General features: G+C 46.1%; 1 protein-coding gene across 1 annotated transcript in view; it reads left to right on the forward strand.

Moving 5' to 3' along the window:
• The first annotated feature begins 1,123 nt into the window (after nucleotides 1-1,123).
• Nucleotides 1,124-25,730, forward strand: part of LOC126285446 (xanthine dehydrogenase-like) — a 125,817-nt gene continuing 101,210 nt past the window's right edge. Inside the window, exon 1 of the mRNA XM_049984833.1 lies at nucleotides 1,124-1,276. Coding sequence (XP_049840790.1) covers nucleotides 1,263-1,276 — 14 coding nt within the window. The 5' untranslated portion in view covers nucleotides 1,124-1,262. The remainder of the gene's footprint in view (nucleotides 1,277-25,730) is intronic.

Raw genomic sequence — 25,730 nt, forward strand, 5'->3', positions numbered from 1 at the left:
ATTATTTTTTGCTGGGATCTCAGGCAGAAAATTTTTTCAGAAAGGTTTGAAATTATCTATAAAGTTTGTTGGAAGTCGCTACGTGTTCTCATGCTCAGATATGAATATACGTAGTCTAGCTAAGTTGCACATCGTTGAGTTACGCTGCCGCAGAACATATAAACAACTTCTAGCGTTAATGCTTGACACGTTGTTAAACATTTTAAATTCGGTCAGCACTTAATGAAATACTGAAAATCAAATTTTTTGCTGCCCCTGGAAGCAGTTAGACAAGCAATCTACAATCACACTAATATACTATACACAGTGTTTTGAAGCAATTTTTTAAAATGGTATGCTGTTGTTTCTCAGTTTCTTCGCAGAAATGTATCTAAACCTGCCATTTACTGTTCGTAGGAGCTCATGTGATGGAACTGGATCCACTTCATATCACTACGCATTGCAGGAAGAACACAGGCTGTGAATCATTTATCGTATGGTTCACGTTTATAGATTACAAATTTTCTTCATGACGAACTAAAGATAGCTTTTTCAGTAGGTTGATATTTTAGTAGATCTAACTTGAGAAAACTACAATTTCTATCAAGCAAATTTGTAATAGGTAACGTCCTGGTCAGCGATAAGTATGAAATTACGACTAACACAATCTGGAAACCTATTAATGCAGTAAATTAGTAGCAACGCACAATCACGTTCTCAAACTCCTGTCTGTAGAGCCAGCACGTTGGCAACTGCGTTGTTTCATCCGGTCAGAGTCTCGAGAACAAGACACATAAAGCCGATAAGCAATATATACGTCAGAAACCTCAATTAGAGCAATTGCGCTCATTGCCTCCTACAGTTTTTTAGACAGATCCTACACGAAGGCAAGAACTGAAGGCCTAGAAGCTGAAAGAGACCGAATGTAGCTTGACGTCAGCGAATATGTGTTAAATATCCCTATGTCATCCTATTCAATTAATTGTTCCAAGTTCGTCTCAAGGCGAGTCATCGTCTTATGTTTCGTCCTTTCAGCACCTACAGATAAACTTGTGAGCCTCTCCGATAGCGCGCATCTTCCCACCGTCAGCGGCAGCTATGACAGATGAGAGATAATATAGCCGGGTGAGTTTGGCGCCTGGCGCTGAAGATCGAAAAGAGAGGGGGAGCATGCGCAAAACGCGCGGTAGGTGGCTCTGCCGTCGCCAGGCGCCTCAATAACGGGCATCCCACACGCTTTCATATGTCAGTTGAGCTGCAAGCCCCGAAAATTGCGGACCAACATGCCGGAACTGAAGTAAGACGCATGCGCCGCATTGCATGGTTGTCTAGCATATTAGTGTCCTGGTGTCTTCGCGCAACACGCTTTAGGATCTATCCGTAGAGCCTGCTGTTGCATTCAGCTGCAACTTGGGAGTCCTACGAATTTGCTCAGCTGTAAACATCGGAAAACGTTTTTGTTGATTTTTTTTCAATGATTACTATTTTCCGAATATTGAAAATTTCTACCCCAAATTTCTAGTTTTTCGCATGATGAAAGATGTCAGTTATACTTACCGAGTTACTCGACCTACCTGTGCATGAGCAGTTTCCAATTTTGTTCAGCGAATGTATGTTAAAACTTAACGTCCGCACGATATCTTGTTTGTTTACTCATAGCGCGAGGTCTACAGTTCAGTGGAGAGAGGTATAAATTAATTTCCCTTCACGAACAGAGTAACACAGTTACACGCGATGTTATTCTCAGTTTTCGTAAAAAGGGGTGAATTTTCTCACTGCATTTTTAAAGTGGGAAGACGCCTCGTACGGCGTGTTCCAGTGTCGGAACGGGAGTTGACTAATTGCCACTCACACCTTGTTTCATGATCGGCTTGTTAGCAACACATACTGGCGAGTGCAGATGCTAATGTAGCTGTCCTCGTTGTAGAGAGTAAACCGTAGGCAGAACTGGCGAAGTAGCAAAGGCTACAGTAAACATCATTACGCAGGGTCATAAATTTTCTTGCCATTGGCAGGTTCCCTGCTACTATTTCTGTAAAAAAGTTAATTATTGTAACAGAAGGCTTTTATTAGACATAAACTGCTTCGAAATGCTAATACTTCGTACGTCTTACTTGGAGTAACATTACTGAAAGTTACTGTTTACTGGTAGCCGCGCAACGGCCGCCGCTAATGCCATCCAGATGCTGTCAAAAAGATCGCTAGGTAAAGTCGAAATGAATTCACGAACTCTGTGCTCGGAAGAATTACTGCTTTTGCTTGAACGTAAAGAAAGAAATTTAACTAAAATTTGTCATCGTTGCGAGTTATGGTAAAAATTGTACATAGTACGCTTGCATGAAGATTTTTAGAGAATAGTACGACGGTCCTGTGACAGCAGACTATGGTTTGTTACTGTCGATTATTACAGTTATTTCAGGGTTTTTTGTCTGATGTTGAAGATCTGTCAATGCAGAAATCAACTTTGTTGGTTTGCAAACTCTCAATATGGAACTTCGCAAATTTAATGCATTTTGGTAGCTGTAAGAAACGCGTATAACTTTTTGTACTTCTATACTTATTCAGTTGCTCCGTATATTCTAACATCCAGTGCTGCTAGAATACCTATTTTTATTGTGCGCAGTTTGTCTCGCTGCAACGATTACACTAAATTTGAGGTCCATCGCTACTTACAAACCTTAATTTATGCGTTTTCAATATTCGTGAACTCTCGTATCACAGAATTCTCAAACTGTATTTCCAAGGCGAATTAATTCAGAATATTGTTTGTTGGTCGATGCAGTACATGGTAATTCAGAAAATCTCGACAACTTGGTTTTATTGGGTAGCTTAATGCAGTGTACGATAAACAAGAGTTCCATCGAAAAGACAGATTTGATTGCGTGGGCTTCCTCGGCAAATGCTGTAAAAGTGTGCACCATATTACGCTGGCTAACACGTAAACCATCTGTTAAAGTTAGTGAAAATACATGTGGGCAAGATATACAGCAACAGGGCCTATCCTGTATTGCTAGATTAGGGCATATGTTTAATGCCGTACTTGAAAACAAACAGCCGCCACTAGACGACAATAGATCGAGTTCTACCTTCGCAGACTCTATAGCACTGAACTTAACGTTTTCGTCGCTTAAGTAGAAACGAAGTTAAGAATTCAAATGTCGTTAATGCAAGTTTGCGTCATATCAACAGTATTATCAGTTAAGATACTTTCAGCATATTACTGGCGTTATACGTAAAGTTAGATCTGGCAAGTAGTCGGGCACTGTTAGTGTGGGTTGCCTACATCAGGGGCAAGAATACACTCAGGTGCATATTCTCTTTTGATTGACAGGTAATGACCCCCTGGGGATAACACACCCTTTTGGTTGGCAGTTCCCTATCCTGTTCCCCAACTCTTACCCTCCCCCTCCTCCCAAGCCCTCAGAAAACCTCCAAACTACCCCTTCCCCCCTCGCTGATAAATGTACTTTCAGGCCTGAGGTGTTCAAATAGCTGAATCTCATGTAAATAAGAGGGGGTTAATATACTTTAAATTACTTTTCAAGGTCACCTGACTAGACACTTCCCCATCTCAAATACATGGGCATCGATCAATGTATAAAAGAAATACTTCAGGATTGTTTGGTAGGTTAGCGAATAAGACAAGTAAATATTCTAGTACAAAACCTTTATTAACTCTTACATACACGTTTACATACAGAGAAAACTTAGGTTTATTAAATGTAGATTTAATAATGTCCAATTTTATCTTTCAACTGAAATCCATATCTGAATCGTCTTTCTCCAGCCAGTAATCTGACAAAAACAGAGACGGTATGTGCTCGAATTCTAGTATATATATATATATATATATATATATATATATATATATATATATATATATATAATCTTTTCCTATTAACAATTAATTCTGCTCCTTCTGGCAGTTCCTCAAGATGAGAGCATTCGGTGATTTTAATTTTCCTCTTATTTACTGCATAATGCTGTTATAACGCTCCATCTTCCTCAGTGTAGCTGCCAGTTCTCCTGCTGCACGCTCATGGGGAATTTCGGTATAGAACTTTGTTTATAACTCTTGCAAACGAATTGCCATTAAAGGTAGTTATTCTGTTTTAAGCTCGGAAAACAGTTGTCCTTTTGCCAAGTGTATGACACCAAGATCACGACATTTCGACATAGTGTCGTCATGCTTTTCCAGCAGATCCAAGGAGGAATGGAGTTCGACAAACATTTTTCGTGTGACCTTTAACGTAGTGAACGTGCTACAATCCGTTGTTTTTGGGCAGCCAGTTACCACTGCTCTTCACTGTAAATGCTGTTACCTTGTATTCCCCAATTGCAGCTAGGTTACTCCATACACACTGTTTAAACCCATGTCGACCTGGATTGCACAGCCACAGTAGCTTCTTCCTTTTCCAGTTGCATCTTATATTCTTCCTTTATGGCAGTTGTTTTCTCCATACACTCTATTTTTCTTTTTACTCCTACGTCCTTTTCCAGTTTCCTTTTCCGTGCGTATAACACATTAACTGCACTTAAAGATGTAATTTCTTTAATGGGAATGGCTTAAGTCTGACATTGGTTCTTTTTCTTAGAGCTTGTGGTATATTGTCAACCAACCCTAATTCTGCAAAATCTATACCGAACGATATTGTGGAGAACAATGTTCTAGCGTGAGAAAAGTGTTTCGCCTGCTTTGACATAACACTTCTGTATAATAATTATATCGTCTATTGGAGTCAGAAAAGTCTCCACGTAGATTATAGGTGGATAGTTAAAACGTAGCTGATGAGTTTTCTCGGTCTGGAGTATCTGGAAGACTGACTTGTACACCTTTCAATTTTCGGGTATTCTTATTACCCCAGTACACAAATTGCAGAACGTTTTTCAACACAACAGAACACTTCAGGTTACCTTCCATTCAGAAAGCTGTTGCACTCAGCGACTGTTACACTGACTTGTAAATTACAGATTGCAGCGATCAGTCGTCGTTTCTAAGTTCTATTGTGCAGATTTAGATTTCGGCTAGAAGCAAGCCATTCTCACTGCTTAGAATACAAGTAGTACACAATTAAATGCTACAAAAAGTTAAAAGTAATGGCTTAACCCATATTGTTTGTATATTACATACTATTATTTTCGCTCAATGCATACAATGCATATAATGCCTGTCGATCGGGCTTCATCAACAGTTCATAGAATACTACTGTTTACGGAAGGCATTCTGTATGTAGAACACATCAATTGGTTGCATGGCGCTATCTACGTGAACTACGTACATAAACTTCAAGGGAAGTAAACCACTTCAAATTTGCATGAGAATTACATAAAATGAAACATAATTAAAATTCTTACATTGTCGTCACTTATTTCATATCTGCCAGCAAGTAATAAAATTTCCATGTTCACTCATTGAGTCAGTAATTATTATTAAAACATTTAAATTACGTCACGTGGATAAATTTTTTTAAATTTATAAAACACAAGAAAAGTGCTGTGTTGTTATGGCTTAAAGCTATGGGTGGTGCCTTAGGTACGGCCCCTGGTTGGAGTGGGTGGTATCAGGGCGGACGACACACCATTAAAGATAGTATGTTATCTCTTGCTGGTGGTCAAACACCAGCAGTCACCAAGCAATCAAGGTCTAACTTCAGTGCTAAGAAATGACCCCAAATCGCCCCCCCCCCAGCCACGCCGTAGGAGGAATGCAAGGCTAAGGATGGCAGTGAACCTTATTCACCCTGGTACCTCATATGTAGGAGAGTGGATGGGAATCTTTCTTGTAATTAAAACCTGTTTTTTGTGGAGCATTTAGAGGACAAGTTTGAATTGGAGGGCTCGTCCAAAATGCGGTCAGGGTCGGTCTTCATCAAAACAGCTACCTCTGCATAGTTGGGGGCACTACTCGTCTCTGACAAGCTCACAGATGTTTGTTTCCATCACACCCCATAAGAGCTCTAACATGGTCCAGTGTAGCATATTTCACAGGGACCTTCTTTTGCAGTCTAACGATAAGCTGCGAGCCAATTTAGAGCGACGAAGTATCCATTTCGTCTAGCGCGTCCACTGGCATCTGAGGGATAGCCAGGTTGCTACCAGCGACTTCATCTTGGCCTTAAAGGGTGACACATTACCCGAGATAAAGGCGACAGTCTAAAACTGTGATGTAAAGCCATACATCGCTCCCCCGATGTGGTGCTTTACGTGCTGGAAGTTAGGCCATATGTCTTCCCGCTGTACTTCCAGCATCACCTGTTGGGATTGTGGACTACCTTCACATCTCAATACTCTCTGCTCCGCATCCCATCTGTCAACTGCAGAGAGCACCATTCGCCTTGCTTGCAAGACTATAGGGTTCTTCAGCAAGAAAGAAAAATAACGGAATACAAGAGCCTGGACCGACTGACCTGCACTGACGCTAAGAGAGTATGAGAGGATACATCCTGTGCATATGACATAAACAGACGCCACCGCTAAAAGTTTTACCATCCTCTGTTCTGTTGTGTACAGTTGGCTCTGAGCTGTCAGGCCCCACCTGCCACCTTAATTGTGGAGGCACTTCCCTCCCTGTTGCTCCTGCACAGCCTACTTCAGGAGCAACCATCTGCCCCTTCCCCTTGCACCAGTCATTGGGGACATCAGTCCCCACATCTGGAGAAGCGTAAGTCTTATTAGGCTCCTCTTCCCAGGAAGGGATCCCTTTGGTCACTCCCTTCCCAGGTTCCTACTGTTGGCAAAGCTGACATCTGTCAGTGGTTGAAGCAACCACAGGTAGCTAATTGTAGGGCTTCAGTCATCTTCAGTCCCTGAGACTGAAGCAGTGAAATCCTCCCAGCTGGACAAACCTAAGGAGCAGTGACAAACTTAAAAAGAAAAAGACCCCAAAGAACCTAGGCACTGCAGTGGCACCCACACCACCACCACCACCACCACCACCACCACCACCACCTACAAGCTCTGTGTCTGCCTCTGAGGATGAGATTCTGGCATAAACTGCAGACCTAGATCTCGCTGGGATGTCGATCGCACAGTTACTCATCTGGTGGCAGCAGGTGACCCTGAGATGTAGACAACCTCATGGAGTGTTTTATGCTTACCCAGTCTCACGATTACGTAATCCTCCAGTGGAATTTCGGCGTTTCTCAACACCTGGCTGAGCTATGGCAACTGTTTAGCTTTACACCTACTTTTTGCATTGCCCTCCAGGAAACCAGATTCCTAGAAATGAGGACCCCTGCCCTCCATGGCTATAAGGGATATTACAGGAACTGTAGCGACTATAATACTCAGGTGGAGTTTGTGTCTATGTCCTAAACTCAGTATGCAGTGAACCTCTGCCTCCTTCAAACTTCTCTTGAAGCTGTGGCTGTCAGGATAAGGACGACACAGGAAATAACTTTCTGCAATGAATATCTTCCTCCAGATGGTGCAGACCCCTGAACACATAGGTTGCACTGATTCAAAAACTCCCTAAATCTTTCCTACCTATGTGATATTTTAATGCCCATGAAACCTTGTGGGGTAGCACCATGCTTACTTTCTGCGGTAGGGAGGTCGAAAATTTACTGTCATAACTCGATCTCTACCTATTCAATACAAGTGCCCATACATATTTCAGTGTGGTACATAACACATATTCGGCCAGTGATCTCTAGGTTTGCAGTCCTGGCGTTCTCCCATCTATCCACTGAAGAGCACGTGACAACCTGTGTGGGAGTGACTACTACCCCATCTTCCTGTTAATCCCCCTGCATCATGCCCACGGACGCCTACCCAGATGGGCTTTAAACAAGGCAAACTGGGAAGCCTTCACCTCATCTGTCACCGCTGAATCTCCCCCACATGGTGCAGTCGATGTTTTCTTTGAGCAGGTCACTACAACGATCGTTTCTGCGGCTTAAAACGCGAACCCTCGTTCTTTAGGGTACCCCTGGCGACAGTCAGTCCCTTGGTGGTCGCGGGAAGTCGGTAAGGCAATTCAAGAGCGTTGCTGAGCACCCCTCCCTAGAGCACCTAATAGCCTTTAAGTGGCTCTTGCCCGCATTTTCCAACTTATAAAACGACGAAAACAAGAATTTTGGATGAGGTATGTCTCGGCCATTGGGTGACATGTCACCTTCTGAAGTCTGGATGAAGAAAAGACATCTTTTTGGGTAGCAGACCCAAAAAGCTGTCTCTGGCATTAACATCAATGGCGTGTAACCTACTGGTGCAAATAAGATTGCTGAGCACCGTGCCTGAGCACTGTGCCCACGAGGTTAGCCCCTGCCTTTCGCACTCTAAAGTGGCAGATGGAAGGGAAAGTCCTCTCTTTCACTATGTGCTAGAGTGAACCCTATAACGCCCCATTTACAGTTCGCATGCACATTACCCCAACACAGCTTCTTGGCACATCGGATCCACAGTCAGATGATCAAACACATCTCGTCTGACTACAAGCGACGTCTCCTCGTGATATTTTACTGGATCTGGTGTGATGGCTTCGTTCCATCGCACTGGCGGTGAGCACCATGATACCAGTTCTGAAACTGGGTAAAAACCCGCTTGATATGGATAGCTATTGGCCCATCAGCCTCAACAACGTTCTTTGTAAACTGCTGGAACATATGGTGTCAGCAGTTGGTTTGGGTCCAGGAGTCATGAACCAGGGCGGTTTCCACTTGGGTCGCTCTACCACAGATAATCTTGTCTCCAGTGTCTGCCATCTGAGCAACCTTTTCCAGGCGCCAACACCTTGTTGCTGTCTTCCTTGATTTATGAAAAGCATATGACACCCCGTGGCGACATTACCCCTTGATGGTCTATGGGTTAAAATAGGCCCAAGGTATTCCTGCCTGTCTTAAGAGGCGACTAAAAGGAGTCCCTCCCCCTCAAGGGGGTAGTTAGCGCCTGCGTCCGGAGACGGACGGATCCACGACTTATATTTGTGGTCATTTTGGTTTTCGCTTATTCTGCATTCTTCCTCCATTTGTTTGACACCTTTCTTTCTCCCTCTCTGTCCTCCTTGCCTCCTTGCCTGCTTGCCTCCTGCCCCCCCCCCCCCCCCCCCGACGGTCTCTGCCTTGGCGTTTGAGACAGTCTGTCCTTTCTCTCTCCCTCCTTTTTTCCCCTCTTCTTCTTTCCTCTCTGTGCGTGCCTAAAGGCTGACGCACACGTATCCAGTGATAGGGTGACGCGTAATTCCTCGCCCTGGGTAGACATGTACAGCACGCACGTACCCCCTGGTAAAGGCCAGGCCCAGGGAGGGGTGATTGCCTGAGCTGACACCTTCCAACCATGCCTATTGGTCCCTCTGTCCGTTTCTCTGGAGGTGGGACCTGAGGTGTAAACATTCACCTAAGGCAGGAGCGCCCTCTGAGAGGGTCCCCACAAGGAAGGAACGCGCCATCGGAGACGCTGGCAATCGTGGGGGATTCCTCCACAATGGATTCCTCTTCTTGTCTCTCGACGTCTGCCCAAAAACGGAAACTTGACCCACCACCAGTGACAAAAGTACTACCACCTGCCCCAAAGTTCCTCGTAGTTTCTAGATCTGAGGACAGATTTTTCATCTGTCAACTCTTTCATTATTCAGAAGGGTGTAGATGCCATAGCCGAATGTGTCAAGTCTTGTACCAGGATGTGTAATGGTACCTTGTTTTAGAAACTGAGATCGCCTTTTAGGAACAAAAACTGCTTCGGGCCACACTCCAGTACACGTTCCCTGGCCGGGTGGAGGCTCACCGCACTTTGAATTCGTCGTGTGGAGTGGTATATACTAGATCACTCGAAGTATTGACTGACGAGGAGATTCTTTCCTCGCTGAACAGGGCGTGACGCCTGTCCATACGGTCACGAAAAAGGTAAACAATGACCTTCTACCGACCCGGACACTTTCCTTGACGTTTGATAGTGTTCAGCTGCCTCCGCACATCAAAGCGGGCTAAGAGGCTATTTCTGTTCGCCCCTATGTTCCGACACCCACGCGCTGCTACCAGTGTCAGCGTTTTAATCACGCCCGCCAGTATTTTTCTAATGCGGCTAAACGTGTCACTTGTGGCAGGGATGCCCATGAGGGTGACTGTCCACCTCCATCTCCTCATTGCGTGAACTGTCAGGGTGACCATGCATCCTCACACGACTGTCCCATCTACAAGGATGAACGCTGTATACAGGAAATTCGGGTCAAAGAGAAAGTGTCCACCTCGGCTGCTGGGAAGCTATTGTCTAGTAGGAAGCCCACTGTGCTGCCAGTGGGGAAATACGGTACTGTCGTCGCCTCTCCCCGGACTACCAGGGTTGTGTCGACGCAGACATGCGATCTGACCTTTAGCACTACGGTCGTCCGTTCGACCAGTGCTAAGATCGCCCAGTCAACGTCTCGTCCTCCTGTACCCATAGGACACAAGCACCTTCATCAGCTTCTGCCAACACAAAGACCCAGAAGTCAGAGGCACAGGCCTTCAAGAAGGACCCGTCCCGTGAAGACTTCCTACGTACCTCGAACTTCCAGCCATCGACCAGTGCTTCGACTAAACGACCTTCCAAGAAGGCTTATAGGAATCAAAGTTCTCCTTCTCTGCCACGGTGCGTTTCTTCTCCTGCGCCACCCAGCGGTTGCTGCCCCAGGCCGTCATCTGTTTCGCCTGGCCGCACCGTTGGTGGCCGAACAGCTGGCCGTTCACCGTCAGAGGAAGCTCACCCTCCTGGCCATCTTAACACGATGGCCGATGAACCTATTGAACAAATGGACGATGACTCTCCTCCTACTGATAGCGGTGGCAGTGCTCGCTCGAAGCCGGGCCCTTAGTGGCCTTCGAGGTGACCCCTTCTTGCTTCCCCTTCTTTTTCTTCTCACCATGGCACTTCTTCATTGGAATACTCGCGGCATTCGCTCCAACCGAGAGTACTTAAAGTTGCTGAAACGCTTGCACTGTCTGCTCGTCGTAGCTCTCCAGGAAACGAAGCTATGCCCATGCGATCAAATTGACTTGGCACACTATGCCTCTGAGTTTTGACCTACGCCCTGTGGCAGGTATTCCGGCTCATGGTGTTATGTTGCTGGTCTGGGATGATATTTACTACGATCCCATCACATTGCACACCGGCCTGCAGGCAATTTCCATCCGAATTACTCTCCCCACTTTTACATTTTCCATTTGTACCGTTTACACTCCATCGCCGTCTGCCGTTACCAGGGCAGACATGATTCAAATTATTGCTCAGCTACCTGACCCATTTTTGTTGACTGGCGACTTCAATGCCCACCATCCCCTTTGGCTCTCCAGCATCCTGCCCAAGAGGCTCCCTGTTAGCAGACCTTTTCAACCACCTCAGTCTTGTCTGCTTCAATACTGGCGCCTCTACTTTTCTTTCAGACACAACTCACACCTATTCCCACTTAGACCTCTCTATATGTACTACCCAACTTGCATGCCAGTTTGAGTGGCACGCACTTTGATACGTACTTGAGCGACCACTTCCCTTGTTATCCATCTCCTGCATCACACTACCTCTCCGTGCTCAACTAGCTGGAACTCTCAAAAGCAACTGGGGGCTCTTCTCTTCCAGGGCGACCTTTCACGTTCAAACCTTCGCACTGCTAAATATTCCATCCCTCACACTACTTCTCCACGTCACATGCCGGTCACCTGCAGGACCGCAGCATGTAGATAAGCTTTACGTGCTCGTCGACGTGCTTTACACACCTTTAAACGAAATCCTACGATGGCGAATTGTCAGTTATAAACGATTACGTGCGCAGTGTCGTCGTGTTATTAAAGAAAGCATAAAAGCCCGCTGGGCTGCTTTACGAGCACCTTCAAAGGTTTTACTCCTTCTGTTGTCTGGAGTAGCCTGCGCTGGCTGTCTGGCGCTAAGGTCCATACACCAGTTTCTGGCTTGACGGTCGTGAATGACGTCCTTGTGGCTCCTGAGGATGTCCCCAATGCCTTCGGCCGCTTTTTCGCAGAGGTTTCGAGCTCCGCTCATTACCACCCTGCCTTCCTCCCCCGAAAACGGCCAGAGGACGCAAGGCCACCTAACTTCCGCTCCTCGAATCATGAAAGTTATAATGCCCCATTCACCATGCGGAACTCGAAAATGTACTTGCCGGGTCAGGGTTCTCCGCTCCAGGGCCTGATTCTATTCATATTAAGATGCTGAAGAACCTTTCTCCTGCAGGTAAAGGTTTTCTTCTTCGTACTTATAATCGCATCTGGATTGACGGTCATGTTCCCACATACTGGCGCGAATCTATTGTTGTCACGATTCCTAAGCCGGGAAAGGACAAGCACTTGCCTTCCAGTTATCGACTGATCTCCCTTACCAGCTGTCTGTGAGGTGATGGAACGAATGGTTAACTCGAATGGCTGCTCGAATCTCAACGCCTACTTACCAATGTCCAATGTGGATACCGTAGGCGCTGCTCTGCTGTTGACCATCTGGTTACCTTATCGACCTTCATTATGAATAACTTCTTGCAGAAGCGGCCAACCACGGCTGTGTTCTTTGATTTGGAGAAGGCTTACGACACCTGTTGAATGGCGGGCGTTCTCCTCACCATGCATACATGGGGGCCTTCGCGGTCGCCTCCCCCTTTTTAATGGATCGACAGTTGAGGATACGTGTGGGTTCTGTCCTGTCCGACGCCTTTCGCCAGGAGAATGGGGTGCCACAGGGCTCAGTTTTGAGCGTCGCTCTCTTCGCCTTAGCGATCAATCCAATAATGGATTGCCTCTCAGCTGATGTATCAGGCTCCCTTTTCGTGGACGATTTTACCATCTATTGCAGCGCGCAGCGTACATGTTTCCTGGAGCGCTGTCTTCAGCGTTGTCTTGACCGTCTTCACTCCTGGAGTGTCGCCAATGGCTTCAGTTTTTCTGCCGAGAAGACGGCCTGTATTAATTTCTGGCGCTGCAAAGAGTTTCTCCCACCGTCCTTAAGAGTCGGTCCCGTTGCTCTCCCATTCGTGGAGACAAAATTTTTAGGTATCACATTTGACAGGAAACTTAGCTGGTCTCCACATGTCATATTTGGCTGCCCGTTGTGCCCGTTCTCTAAATGTCCTCCGTGTTCTGAGCGGTATGTCGTGGGGAGCAGATCGAACTATCCTCCTTCGCCTATATCGGTCGATCGTCCGTTCAAAGCTGGATTATGGGAGCTTCGTCTACTCTCTGCACGGCCGTCCATCTTACGTCGCCTCAACTCTACACAACATCGGGGTTTACGTCTTGCGATCGGAGCGTTCTATACTAGTCCCGTCGAGTCTTCATGCTGAAGCCGGTGAATTGCCACTAACCTACCGGAGCGATATACTGCTTTGTCGGTATGCCTGTCGGCTATTGTCAATGCCCGACCACCCATCGTAGCGTTGGCGAAGGTAGATTTGGATCTATTCTCAGCTAGCAGCGGCTGTTTGAGGATTTTTCAAGTACGGCATTAAACATATGTGCTGATCTAGCAAATATAGTATAGGACCTATTGCTGTAGGTTATGCCCCCAAGTATCTTCACAAAATTTCACAGATGGTATGTGTTAGCCAGTGTAATGTGGTACCCACTTCTACAAACTCTTGTTTATTGTACACTGCATTAAGCTGCACAGTAAAAAAAAAAGTTCTCAAGATTTTCTCGATTACCATGTACTGTATAGACCAGCAGTATAATGACTTAATTCACCTTGACCTACTTCTCTGGTATTGTTCCTCATGAGAAAAACTTAAATTTTACCAGAGTCCAAGGCATTAAGAATGTAAATAATATGCAGAGTGTGTTGTGTAAAACGTAACACCCCTTTTATTTCACGAACTACCTAAAGGTGCCTCAAAGACTTCAGATAACGGCATTTTTGCTTGTTTAATCATAACTGTTTCATCAGTAGAGATACTCTTTTTTGAACAAGAGCGGTGCTTATTTCAACAATATTGAAAAATTCTTGAAGTGTATTGTGATATTCAACATTGTAACTTTTCTCAAAAATCAGAGATGGGTACAACTAGAAACAAAGACAAGATGTGAACTCAAAGTAGGGCTGCCAACTCAGTCTCCTTCACTGCAGGCTATATGCAACCCTACTGACCATGCGCGCGTCTTTCTTTTGTAATAGGAAAGCAAGTAACCTTCTAGTGTATTAGGTGCTTCAGCGTCGCCTTGCCGTTAAATTTTAGGACGTTGCCTGGATACTTTCACGAAAAGTTTAAAGTCTGGCATTAACCAGTTGTGTATCACAGTATTCGTCTTTTCGAGAGCTTTCGATCCACTTTAAAAGTATATCGCTTTCACGTAGTTGCCCTGCCAGTCCAAAGTCATAGTTCATTAACTCTCCTGTCATCACTTTCAATATTTTTTCCGAGTTTAGAAAACTTTCCGCCCGATGTAACTTCTACTGGCGATGTCAGAACACTCAGTGCAGTAAGCAGATTTGGAAAAAGTTAGTTCCAAACATTTTTGTTGTAAGAGACACAATAAATTTCGTCAATCTTATCCATCTTTGCTTGTTTAAGTAAAACGTTTATCTGTTTTCAAGCAAGTTTTCTCCAATATTTAGGTAGATATTTGCAACCTCTTCTTTCAACGTGTAGATAAAGCAAGACAAATGGCACTCACACGTTGATCACGCGACGGGGGACATAGATTGTACTCACAACAATGTTTTCTGTATCTTAATTTTGTGTGTGCATTAAATAGCATTCCCAAAATGAGTGTAGTGCTGTATTTGGTTTAACACTATCTATCGAGAGGGATAGCCCAAGCCAAATATAACCAGCTTTCCCACAACTTTTTGTGCTAAAATGTCTTGGCCATCACAAACCGGTAGTTGTTAGTACTGCGGCTTATGGCTCTCTAGGTCAGTATTTCATGGCACTGATAACGTCATCGAAAGATAGTTAAGAGGCCACGTCTATCTTACCCGACTAGTCTCTTATCTCCCGGTTGGCGCTATTCTGCCTGCCACCATGCGGCAACGCTAGCTAGTCGCTGACACTGTTCATTATTCGTGTTTCGCTATCCTGATAATACACTCCGTTATCTACATCTACACTACGTGAGTCACGTTGCAGTGTGTGGCGGAGGATACTCTGCGTACCAGTCACTTCCCTGTTGGTCGCGAATGTTTAGTGGAAAAAATGCTTGATGGTAAGCCTCAGAGTGGACTCGAATATCTGATTTTAATTTTGACGAAATTTTCGCGAGATTTATGCAGGAGGAAGCAAAATATTAAAATCTTGTAGAAATGTAAGCTCTCGAAACTTTGACAGTAAACAACACTTTGATGTTGAAAGCGTTTTGCAGCTTCTACCACTTCAGTTGGTTGATCAGTAGAGCTTTCGTGCTTACTGATTAATCTTGTAAAGTAGCATGCTGCTGCTCCTTGGATCTTCCCTTTTTCTTCTATGAATGCTGTTTGGTATGGGTCAAAGAATTGGTCGAACGAGGGTTTTATAAGTTAAGTGCTTCTTGGACTAAATTTCCTGAGATTCTGCCAATTAATCTGTGCAGTATCTGCCTTTACTGTGTTTTGTGGCAATTTCATTTTATATCGCTCCCTATCGCATTATCTTGACCATTTATGAACGTAACTGCTTCCACTGAGTGTTCTACGATCGTGGTAGTTACATAATAAACTGAACATGGAGTGTCCAGTTGTGATTAGCTGTATCGTACGTGCATTCCATTCAAACTATTTTTGTAACAAGAATTCCAATGTGGGGCGTCGCACAAGTCGTCATCGGCCGTTTTAGCTTAGGGCAGCTCATTCCATACGTTCGTCGTCGTCAGTCAGAAGACTGATTTGATACAGTTCTCCACGTGACTCTTCTGCAAGCCTCCCCTCCGAAAGACTACTGCAACTTACTTCCTTCTGAACCTGCTTACTGCAATATCATCCTGATCTCGCTCTAAGACACTTATTTATTTCTCTCTCTCTCTCTCTCTCTCTCTCTCTCTCTCTCTCTCTCTCTCTCTCTCTCTCTCTCTCTCTCTCTGCTCCAGTACAAACAATACTGATGATCCCTTGATGTCGCAGAAGGTGTCCTCCTATCCACTTTTATCTTCTAATCAATTTGTGCCATAAATTTGTCCCCCTCCCCCCAGTTCTGTTCATTACCTCATTAGTTACATGATCAACCCATCTAATCCTCGGCATTCTCTTCTGTAGCACCACATCTCAAAAGCATATATTTCCTTCTTGTTTAAACTGTTTATCACCATTGTTCCTATTCCACACATGACTACACCCTGTATATATAGTCAGAGAGTTCTAGACACTTGAATTTATATTCAATGTGAACAAACGCTGTTCTTGCCATGGCCAGTCTCCATTTTATATCCTGTCTACTTCGACCACCTATAGCTATTTTGGTGCTCAAATAGGAAAACTCATCTAATTCATATCTCGTTCCCAAACCTAATACCCTCAGCCCCACCGGATTTAATTAGACTGCATTTCATTATCCTTGTTTTGCTTATTTTGATGTTCATCATATAGCCTCTTTTTCAAGGCATTGTCCATTCCGTTCAACTACTCTTAAGTCCTCTGCTGTCTCTTATGGAACTAAGTCATTGGTAACCTCAATTTTTATTTACTCCTTCTGAACCTTAATTTTTACACAGTTTTTCTTTCCTTTACTGCATGCTCAAAGTAAAAATTGAAAAAACATCTAAAATAAGCTACAACGCTGTCTCACTATTCAGACGCCATTTCACGCCCATCCCCCCCTAACATCTTTCTGTACAAAATATACATAACCCATCACTCACTCCATGGAGTCCCTGGGGGTCTGGGGGGTTAGAATAGGCCAAAGGTATCTCTGCCTCTCATCAGAGATGACTAAAAGGAGTCCCACTTTTCAACCCTACAAAGTCAGGCCCCACTTTATGGTTTGACCTGCCACATCCGATTTTCTACAGAACTGCGTGCTGTATGGGGAAGGATGCCTTACGTGGCGCACGAGTTACCCCTAGTGTTCTTAGATTCGATTGCCTGAAACTCTTGTCATGACTTCGCATCTCCACTGGCAATTCAACTCAACTGTTTGGGTGAGGACAGTTTCTGGGGTATGTCATCTTCTTCGGTTGTTTCCTATCCTCTTTTACCCCCATGATTCCCCCCCCCCCCCCCCAATCCAGGGGCTCGCTGTCCTTTCGTGAGTGTGTGGGGTGAGCACAGGGCTCTGAGCTATTGCAAACTTCCTTCTTTCCTGGGCTGCATTTCCTTGCCCTTCCCCTCTTTTCCTGTCCTTTCCCCTTCCCCTTCGACCTCTCCCTCTCTTGGTTTCCTTGTTTATGTTGGCCCCGCTATCCTCCTGGTATTTTGGCTTGACAATTTGGTTTTGTTGCGTAATTACCACATCCTTTTGGCATTCTCTGGTCCCCCTCCAGGGTTTGACGTCCACTACTAAATTTCTATTCTGTAGTGAGCCATTCGGGGAAGAGAACCTTACCTAGTGCCTTTGACGTGTGCCCTCATAGTTCTTTCCACATTTTCCTTCATGTCATTGTCTGATCCTAGGGTGTATAGCCAGCATGGTAGCCAGCCCGTTTGGTGGGGTAGCTATGTGCCCTTTTGTTGAGCACCCTGAAAACACATGGATCACACATATGGTACCAGAGTTGTAACCTCCTCATGTAGTCCTAGGAGTCGTAGCTTGTCATCCTGGAGTAACAGAACTCGTGGGAATGGCCACCATATCAGATGGCCCTTGCTGTGGCTGGGTGGTGTCCATGGGAAGAGCCTCTGGTCAGAGTGGGTGGTATCAGGGCGGACGCTATGCAAATGAGACTCGTACATATCCAGAACTCTCGCCGTTCTTCTATGGCTCACACTCTGCATGGAAATTACTCTTTTTAGTGCTTCTTAAGCCCCCTTAAGCGCCTTAAGCCCCCTTAAGCGCCTTAAGCCCCCTTAAGCCCCCTTAAGCCCCCTTAAGCCCCCTTAAGCCCCCTTAAGCCCCCTTAAGCCCCCTTAAGCCCCCTTAAGCCCCCTTAAGCCCCCTTAAGCCCCCTTAAGCCCCCTTAAGCCCCCTTAAGCCCCCTTAAGCCCCCTTAAGCCCCCTTAAGCCCCCTTAAGCCCCCTTAAGCCCCCTTAAGCCCCCTTAAGCCCCCTTAAGCCCCCTTAAGCCCCCTTAAGCCCCCTTAAGCCCCCTTAAGCCCCCTTAAGCCCCCTTAAGCCCCCTTAAGCCCCCTTAAGCCCCCTTAAGCCCCCTTAAGCCCCCTTAAGCCCCCTTAAGCCCCCTTAAGCCCCCTTAAGCCCCCTTAAGGCCCCTTAAGGCCCCTTAAGGCCCCTTAAGGCCCCTTAAGGCCCCTTAAGGCCCCTTAAGGCCCCTTAAGGCCCCTTAAGGCCCCTTAAGGCCCCTTAAGGCCCCTTAAGGCCCCTTAAGGCCCCTTAAGGCCCCTTAAGGCCCCTTAAGGCCCCTTAAGGCCCCTTAAGGCCCCTTAAGGCCCCTTAAGGCCCCTTAAGGCCCCTTAAGGCCCCTTAAGGCCCCTTAAGGCCCCTTAAGGCCCCTTAAGGCCCCTTAAGGCCCCTTAAGGCCCCTTAAGGCCCCTTAAGGCCCCTTAAGGCCCCTTAAGGCCCCTTAAGGCCCCTTAAGGCCCCTCTTCCTTGGCTACCCCCTGGGAGGAGGGTCTGGTTCATCTGGAGGCGAAACATTCCCCCCACTATCTGGTTGGCACTAGGACTGATGGGGATACTTTCACCAATACCCATTTTTTTGTGGAACACATTGAAGACAAGTTTGGCGAAGTGGACTCTCAGAGCAAGATGCAGTCGAGTTCATTGTTCAGCTGCCCAGTCTGCAGCCCTTCATGCCTGTAACCATCTTGACACAATTTCTGTGTCCAATACCCCGCCACCAGTCTTTGAATATGGTTCAAGGTGTGAATTTTCACAGGGACCTCATCCTTCAAACTTCGGGACAATCTTGGACGGTGGGGTGTTCACTTTGTTTGGTGTGTTCAAAAGTGTCCGAAGGACAATTGCATTGTTACTGGAGCCTTTATCCTGGCCATTGAAGGGGATATACTCCCTCAGAAGGTCAAGATTATGGTTTATCAATGTGATGTGAAACCATACGTCCCACCACCTATGAGATATACTGTGTGTTTCCATTTTTGAACAGGTCTTCCTGCTGTTCGCAGGTCACTATCTATGGTGACTGTGGATGTTCAATCCATGATGTGAGTTCCTTTGTTCCCCCTTCTGTGCATGTTAATACTAATGTCAATCATTCTCCACATTAACCAGATTTCCCAGTTTATGAGGAGGAAAAGAAAATATAAAAGTCCCTTGATCATCTAACCTATACTGAGGATCGTAAGAAGTATGCACGTCTTCATCCTGTGTCCATGATGTATAGCTATGATTTAGTAATTCTTCACCCCCCTTCCTTACCCAAGTCCCAAACCCTTCTCCTCCCCCCCTTCCCCTGTGGCTCCCACACCGTCGCCTCTGGGCACCATTCCCCCTCCCCAGCCAGTGTCCCACTTCTTCAGTGTCTGATGGTCAAGGATGCCCCTCCTGGGGTACCCCTTCCCAGCACCTTCCAGGCCAAAGGTCTGCTGCCACATGACGACCACAAGAATCATGGTCTGTGCGCCCCAAGGTCGCCAAATCTCTCTTCCAGATCTTGGTGCAACTGGCTCCTTTGTGCCACACAGCTCTTCTTGGTCCCAAACAGAAAAGAAGAAGAAATGTAAGTCCTGGGATAAGGAGCCTCTGGTGTCACCACAGCTCCCACTCCCACCTTCACAACCTGGATTCTGACCTGTTGTTCATGGCGGTTGCGCCCTCCTTGTCGGTGATAGGTGGTGACCCAACAGCATGACTGGCATTAGCCTGTTCATTCCCCATCAGAATCATCATTCTGTGGTTATCCAATGGAATTGGAATGGATATTATTTCGTCTTACTCTGTAGCTTGTGTGGTTCTACAGGAATCTATGTCACTGATGACTCGTCTACCCTCCATGTGTTCTGTGTTTTCTGTCGAAATTTGGTCAGTCCCCTGTGGGCTTCTGGTGGCGTTTGTACGTTGGTCTGTATGGATGTTGCTAGCGCGTGAATTCCTCTTCAAACTACATTGGACTCAGAGGTCAGGGTTTGCAATCTTTATATCCCTCCTTACACTTGCTGCCTTAACTGCCCTTGTTCAGCAGCTTCCTCCTCCCTTCCTCCTCCTTGAGGGTTTTAATGCTCATCACCCCTTGTGGGGCAGTGCATTTCCATCTAGTTAGGGTCTTCTCATAAAGTTTCTTGCAGACCACGACTTGGGCCTTCTTAATGATGCTTCCCTACTCATTTCAGTGCCACTCATGGTACCTTTTCGGCCATTGATACTCACTCACTCACTCACATTGGCCTCCATATACTGCACAGGTCGTTTTTCCTCCCTCTTTGTCAGGTTGTATTGATGACGTTCTACGTAATGTCTGACGCGATTGTTCACGCTGCTAGTCCTGCTATACCGCGCTCATCTGGACCATTTCGCCGCCAGCAAGTCCTGTGGAGGAGTATGGCCATGTGGTCCCACAGTTTCGTTTCCTGGGTCTTCTTCTCGACATCCAGCTCACTTGGCTGCCTCATATCAGACCTCTGAAGGTAGGATGTTTCCATAAACTCAATGTCCTTCACTTTCTTCCCCACACCTCTTGGGGTATGGGCTGTTCCATCCTCCACCTTCATTGGGCTTCAGTGCTGTCTCGTTTGGACTATAGTTTAGCTGCTCCTTCCACACTGCTCCTTCCACACTGCGCCTCCTGGATCTGGTCCACCATCGTGGTATCTGTTTGGCCACTGTTGCCTTTCTACTAGCCCTGTTGATAGTCTCCTGGTTGAAGCTGGGATCCCCCTCCTTTCAGTTCGGCAGTTCCATCTTCTGGTTTCTTGTGCAATAGTTGTCCATTCCTCTCCCACTCACCTGTCCTATTCCATCCTGTTCCCAGACCAAGGACGTCGCCCTCCTGGTTCCTGCCCTAGGGCGGATTTACCAGTTGTCTGGTGTCTCTTCTGCAATTTTCAGCTTTCTTCTTCGTCCTGTCTCCCATGTTCCCTCCCCAATACCAATGTCTCCCATCTTCCCTCCCCATCACCCCCCCCCCCCTTGGTTAGTTCCTTGGACCCAAATTCGTATGGATCTCCACAGAGGCTGAAAGAATTCTGTTCTCCCGATGTTCCATTGTTTCTTCCGCCAAATTTCATGGGAGTTTCAGGATGATGATCTCAGTTTCTTCTGTGAAAGTGGTTTTTATTCTCAGTTTTAAGGATTTTAATCTCACTCTGGAGTTGAGGCAGGGTGGTGAAGGTTGGGATGTCTCCCACTGTAAGCTTTTTGGAGATTCCTTACTCCTATCTATGTCTAAGAGCCTCTTTTCTCCCCCTTTTCCTCTGTTTTTAACACTTTGGAGAATTGTTTAGTCATTCACAATACGCACTTCTACAGCCTCACAGTTTAACGCTTCTGAATAGCACTTGGTCGTGCCTGTACTGCATCAGAGGTGGGATATTTCCTGCCTCTAGCATAGCCATGGGGTTGCTCTCTTCCTGACTTCCCTGATTTTGTTTTTACCATTGACAACACGACTGCACTTTTACATTTTTTAGCCTTTTATCATTCTGACTTTTCTGAGATGTCAAACTGTCCAAATGGACCAAATTTGAAACAAGAAACCGATCTTTGTTTGGTCCCTTCAACCACAACCAACCAACCAGGCTGTGTCTGGGTGGTGCCCATGGGCAGAGCTCTTGATTGTAGCAGGTAGAATCAGGCTGGATGATCTGCAATGAAGCAGACTATCATCTCTTCCTGGTGACTGTACAGTGCCAGTAGTCTCTAAGAAGGGCAAGGTCAAGTACAATGCTGACAGATATGACCTTAAATCGTTTCCCTCCCTCGCTACACCATGGGAGGTATGTAGGGCTACAGAATGGAGAGCGACATTAGCCTAAGTTTTTAGTCTGTAGCAGAACTGATGGGGACTCTTTTCTACCTATGAAGCTTAAATTTTTTGAACATTTTGAGGATAAGTTTGGGGAAGTGACAACACTGTCAAAGATGAGAAGTGGTACTGTCTGATTCAGACAGCAACCTCAGCCCAATCCCGAGCGTTACTCAGTGATATTCCTGTTTCAATCACTCCCCATAAAAGCCTCAACGTGGTCCAGGGGATTATTTTCCATCGTGACCACCTCTTGCACTCTGATGACGAGTTCCACGCCAATCTGGGTGGTGTTCATTTCATCTAACACTCATAGATGGGACCCAAAGACAACGGGGTTGCTACCGCTGCCTTCATCTTTGCCTTCTCCCCAGGAGGTCCACGGTTCTTTCGTAAGTTCGTGCGTGGCGCGCGCACACAGCCCTGAGCTATTGCAGGTCATTCTTCATTCCCTAGCTGCTTTTCCTTCTCCGTGCCCCTTCTCTCCATATCCCCGCTCCTTCCCCATTGCCACCTCCTTCCACCCTCTGTGCTCTTTGTTGACCTGGCTATTCCCCTGGTTTCCTATATTGTTTGCAATTTTGGTTCCTTTCGCCGGTTCTTTCACCCTTTCGGCATTTTGGTCCCACTTGAGGTTTGACCCCCACTTCAAAATTTCCTGCATGGGAGAACTCCCTCCCCAGAATCTACAGTGTGGATTCCTCATCTTTCCCCCACTTCCCCTCTCTCTGTCATGTGTGGGATTGTCAGTTAGCATGCATCTCACTACCCTCTGCTGGGATCTCCTGCTGCACTCGCTGGACTGTTCCGTATCTTTCCTCTAGTACCCTCCATTTGATGGTGCCTAGACCATGTATTAGGACCGCTCTCTCCTAGGATTCTAAGGTCTCTGTTGCTCCTGTGGTTTAACAGCGTCTTGTATGTGCCATCCTTAGAGTTCCAGGGTGCCACTACCCTTTACACAGATGGTTCTAACACTACTGATAAGGTGGGACATGATTACACATCTTCTACCAGCTTTGAGCGTCATTTGTTGCCAAGATCATGTAGTGTATTTACAGCAGAGCTTCTTGCCATTTACAGGTGTGTGTGTGTGTGTCCCTGTCCCCCCTGTTTTTTTTTAGTGGCCATTAACGGTCTAGCGGCAGCTATCGAGCTGTCACTCACCTTCTCTGTATGCAGACGACTTCTGTACTTCGTGCTGCTCCTCTAGTACTGGTGTTACTGAGTGGTGCCTACAGGGAGCCATGCGTTCATGAGCTCTAGCCCACCGCTTCCAGTTTTCGGGTGCAAAGTCTTGTTATGCACTTCTGTTAGCGTCGTTTTGTTCATCTGGAGCCAGGACTTTACCTTACTGACGATCCCCTCACTGTAGTGAGGACACACAGTATTAGGACTGGTTTTCGACCGATTGACTTGGCTGCCTCACCTTAGTCAGCTTAAGTGGAAGTCCTGGCAGCATGTCAGTGCTCCCTGTTGCCTGATCAACACCTACTGGGGTGCAGTTCGCTCTATGTTGCTACAGCTCTACAGAGCCTATTTTTCAATCCTGCCTTGACTAAAGAAGCCTTGTTTATTGTTTAGCGGCGCCCTAAGCATTGAACACTCGACCCAGTGCACCACTGTGGCGTTAGCCTGGAAACAGCTTTTAGGACTAGTCCAGTGTCCTGGTGGAGGCCGTAGTCCCTCCATTGAAGGTTAGGCGTAAACAACTGCTCGCCAGTTACATTGCACACATTCGTAGTTCCCCTGAGCATCTGAATCACTGCCTCCTCTTCCCATCCAAGGTGGTTCATCTCCTGCGTTGGAGGCCCAGGTCAGGGCTTGAGATCGTGGTTCACGTCTGATCTCTTCTGTCTAAAGTGGAGTCCTTGTGTTTACCACCTACACTTGAGGTCCATTCACGTACACCTCCATGTAGTACACCTAGGTCGAAGCTATGCCTGGAAGTTTCACATAGCCCAAAGGAAACAGTTACCCCTGTGTCTCTGTTGCCATTTCTTCTCGATTCTTGACATTTACTGGGACCATGAAATGTTTTACACTGACACCTCGATGGCAGATGGTCATGTTGGCTTAGCATTTGCTCATGGAGGGCATATTGAACAGCACTCCTTGCCAGATGGCTGCAATGTTTTCACTGCAGAGCTGGTGGCCATACCTCGTGCTCTTGAGCACATCCACACATACCCTGGCGAGTAATTCCTCCTCTGTACTGTGAGCAGCCTACAAGCTAGCGACCAGAGCTACCGCAACCATCCTTTGGCAGCGTCCATTGAGGAGTCCATTTATGCCATGTAATGGTCCAGTCGTTTTGTAGTGTTTGTGTGGACCCCAGGCCACTTCAGAATCCCAGGAGATTAATTTGCTGACAGGCTGGCCAAACAGGCTACAGGGAAACTGCTTCTATCGATTTCATCCCTGTAGCTGATCTGTTATCATAATTACGCCGCAAGGATTTTCAGCTTTTGGAGGTGGAATGGCATAATCTCAGTATGCACAACAAACACCATGTCATTGTGTGGAAGACTTCCATGCGGGCCTCTCCCAGGGACTCTGTGGTTCTCTGCTGGCTCCAGATTGGCCGTATGTGACTTTCACATGGCTACCTCCTCCAGCGTGAGGACCCACCTCTATCTTGTTGGACTTCCCACATGCCGCCGCTCTGTGGCGGACGTTTAAACTTCCCAACACCCGACCTCCAGTGTTGAGTGACAATACCTCAACAGCTGATTTAGTTTTGTTTTATTCGTGAGGGTTTTTATTGCATAGCTAAGGAAGGGGTATTTAGCCTTCTCTGAAGCCACCACCCTCCCTCCATTTTAACTCTGTCACACTTTCTTTGCATTTGTTTGTCTTGGTTGTCGTCTTTTCCTACATGTGTTCATCTCGCCTTGCCCTTTGGGGTGGATATTTTGTGTTGGAGAGTGGCTGGCTCATCCTCTTTTATTGTGATCAGCCAGTCCTGACCATCTGTGGTTTTAATACCTTCTACTTTTCCTTGAGGCGTATTCTGTTTTTATTCGTTTCATTCTTTTTCTTTATAGGTGTTGTGTTGGGTGTTTTTGTACCTTGAGCTTTGCTTCCGTCAGGAAAAAGGACTGATGGCCCTGTAGTTTGATTCCTTTATACCCCAAACAAACCAACCAACCAATCACTCCCTGTATCTTATCACTGCTACCTTCATAATTTCAAAGAGTACTCCAGTCAAAATTGTCAAAAGCATTCTTAGTCTACGAATGTTAGAAATGTATGGTCTTTCCTTAAACTATATTCTAAAACATGTCGCAGGCTCAGTATTACCTTACGTGTGCCCACATTTCTTCAGAATCAACTGATCTCCCCTGATGTCAGCTTAAGCCATTTTTTTCCTTTCTTCTGTAGGGAATTCGTTTTAGTATTTTGCAGCTCTAAATCACTTAACAGATAGTTAAGTAATGTTCACCCCTGTCAGCTCCTTTTTTCTTTAGGACTGTAATTACATTCTTCTTGAAGTTTGAGGGTATTTCGCCTGTCTCGTGCATTTTGCACACCAGCCAGTGTAGTTTTGTCAAGGCTCTCCCAAGGCTACTAGTAGTTCTGACGGAACGTCGTCTATACAAAGAAAACTACATTGCAGATGCCTGCCAGAGAATAAACATCTGACGGCTGTAACGAAACATCTGGTACATCCAGGAACAAGTCCACAGGAAGAGTGATCGAAATCAATCTGAAATGTGTGGCGAGACTAAAAAAGGTTGAATTCGTTAGAGCTTGAGAATACTTAGTGTGGGTAAATTATGAAGAATGCTAGTGACTTAAACTACGTAAATTTGCTACTAAGGTAAACACACTAACAGTT

Source organism: Schistocerca gregaria, chromosome 8 (assembly GCF_023897955.1).
Source record: "Schistocerca gregaria isolate iqSchGreg1 chromosome 8, iqSchGreg1.2, whole genome shotgun sequence".
Taxonomy (NCBI): Eukaryota; Metazoa; Arthropoda; class Insecta; order Orthoptera; family Acrididae; genus Schistocerca; species Schistocerca gregaria.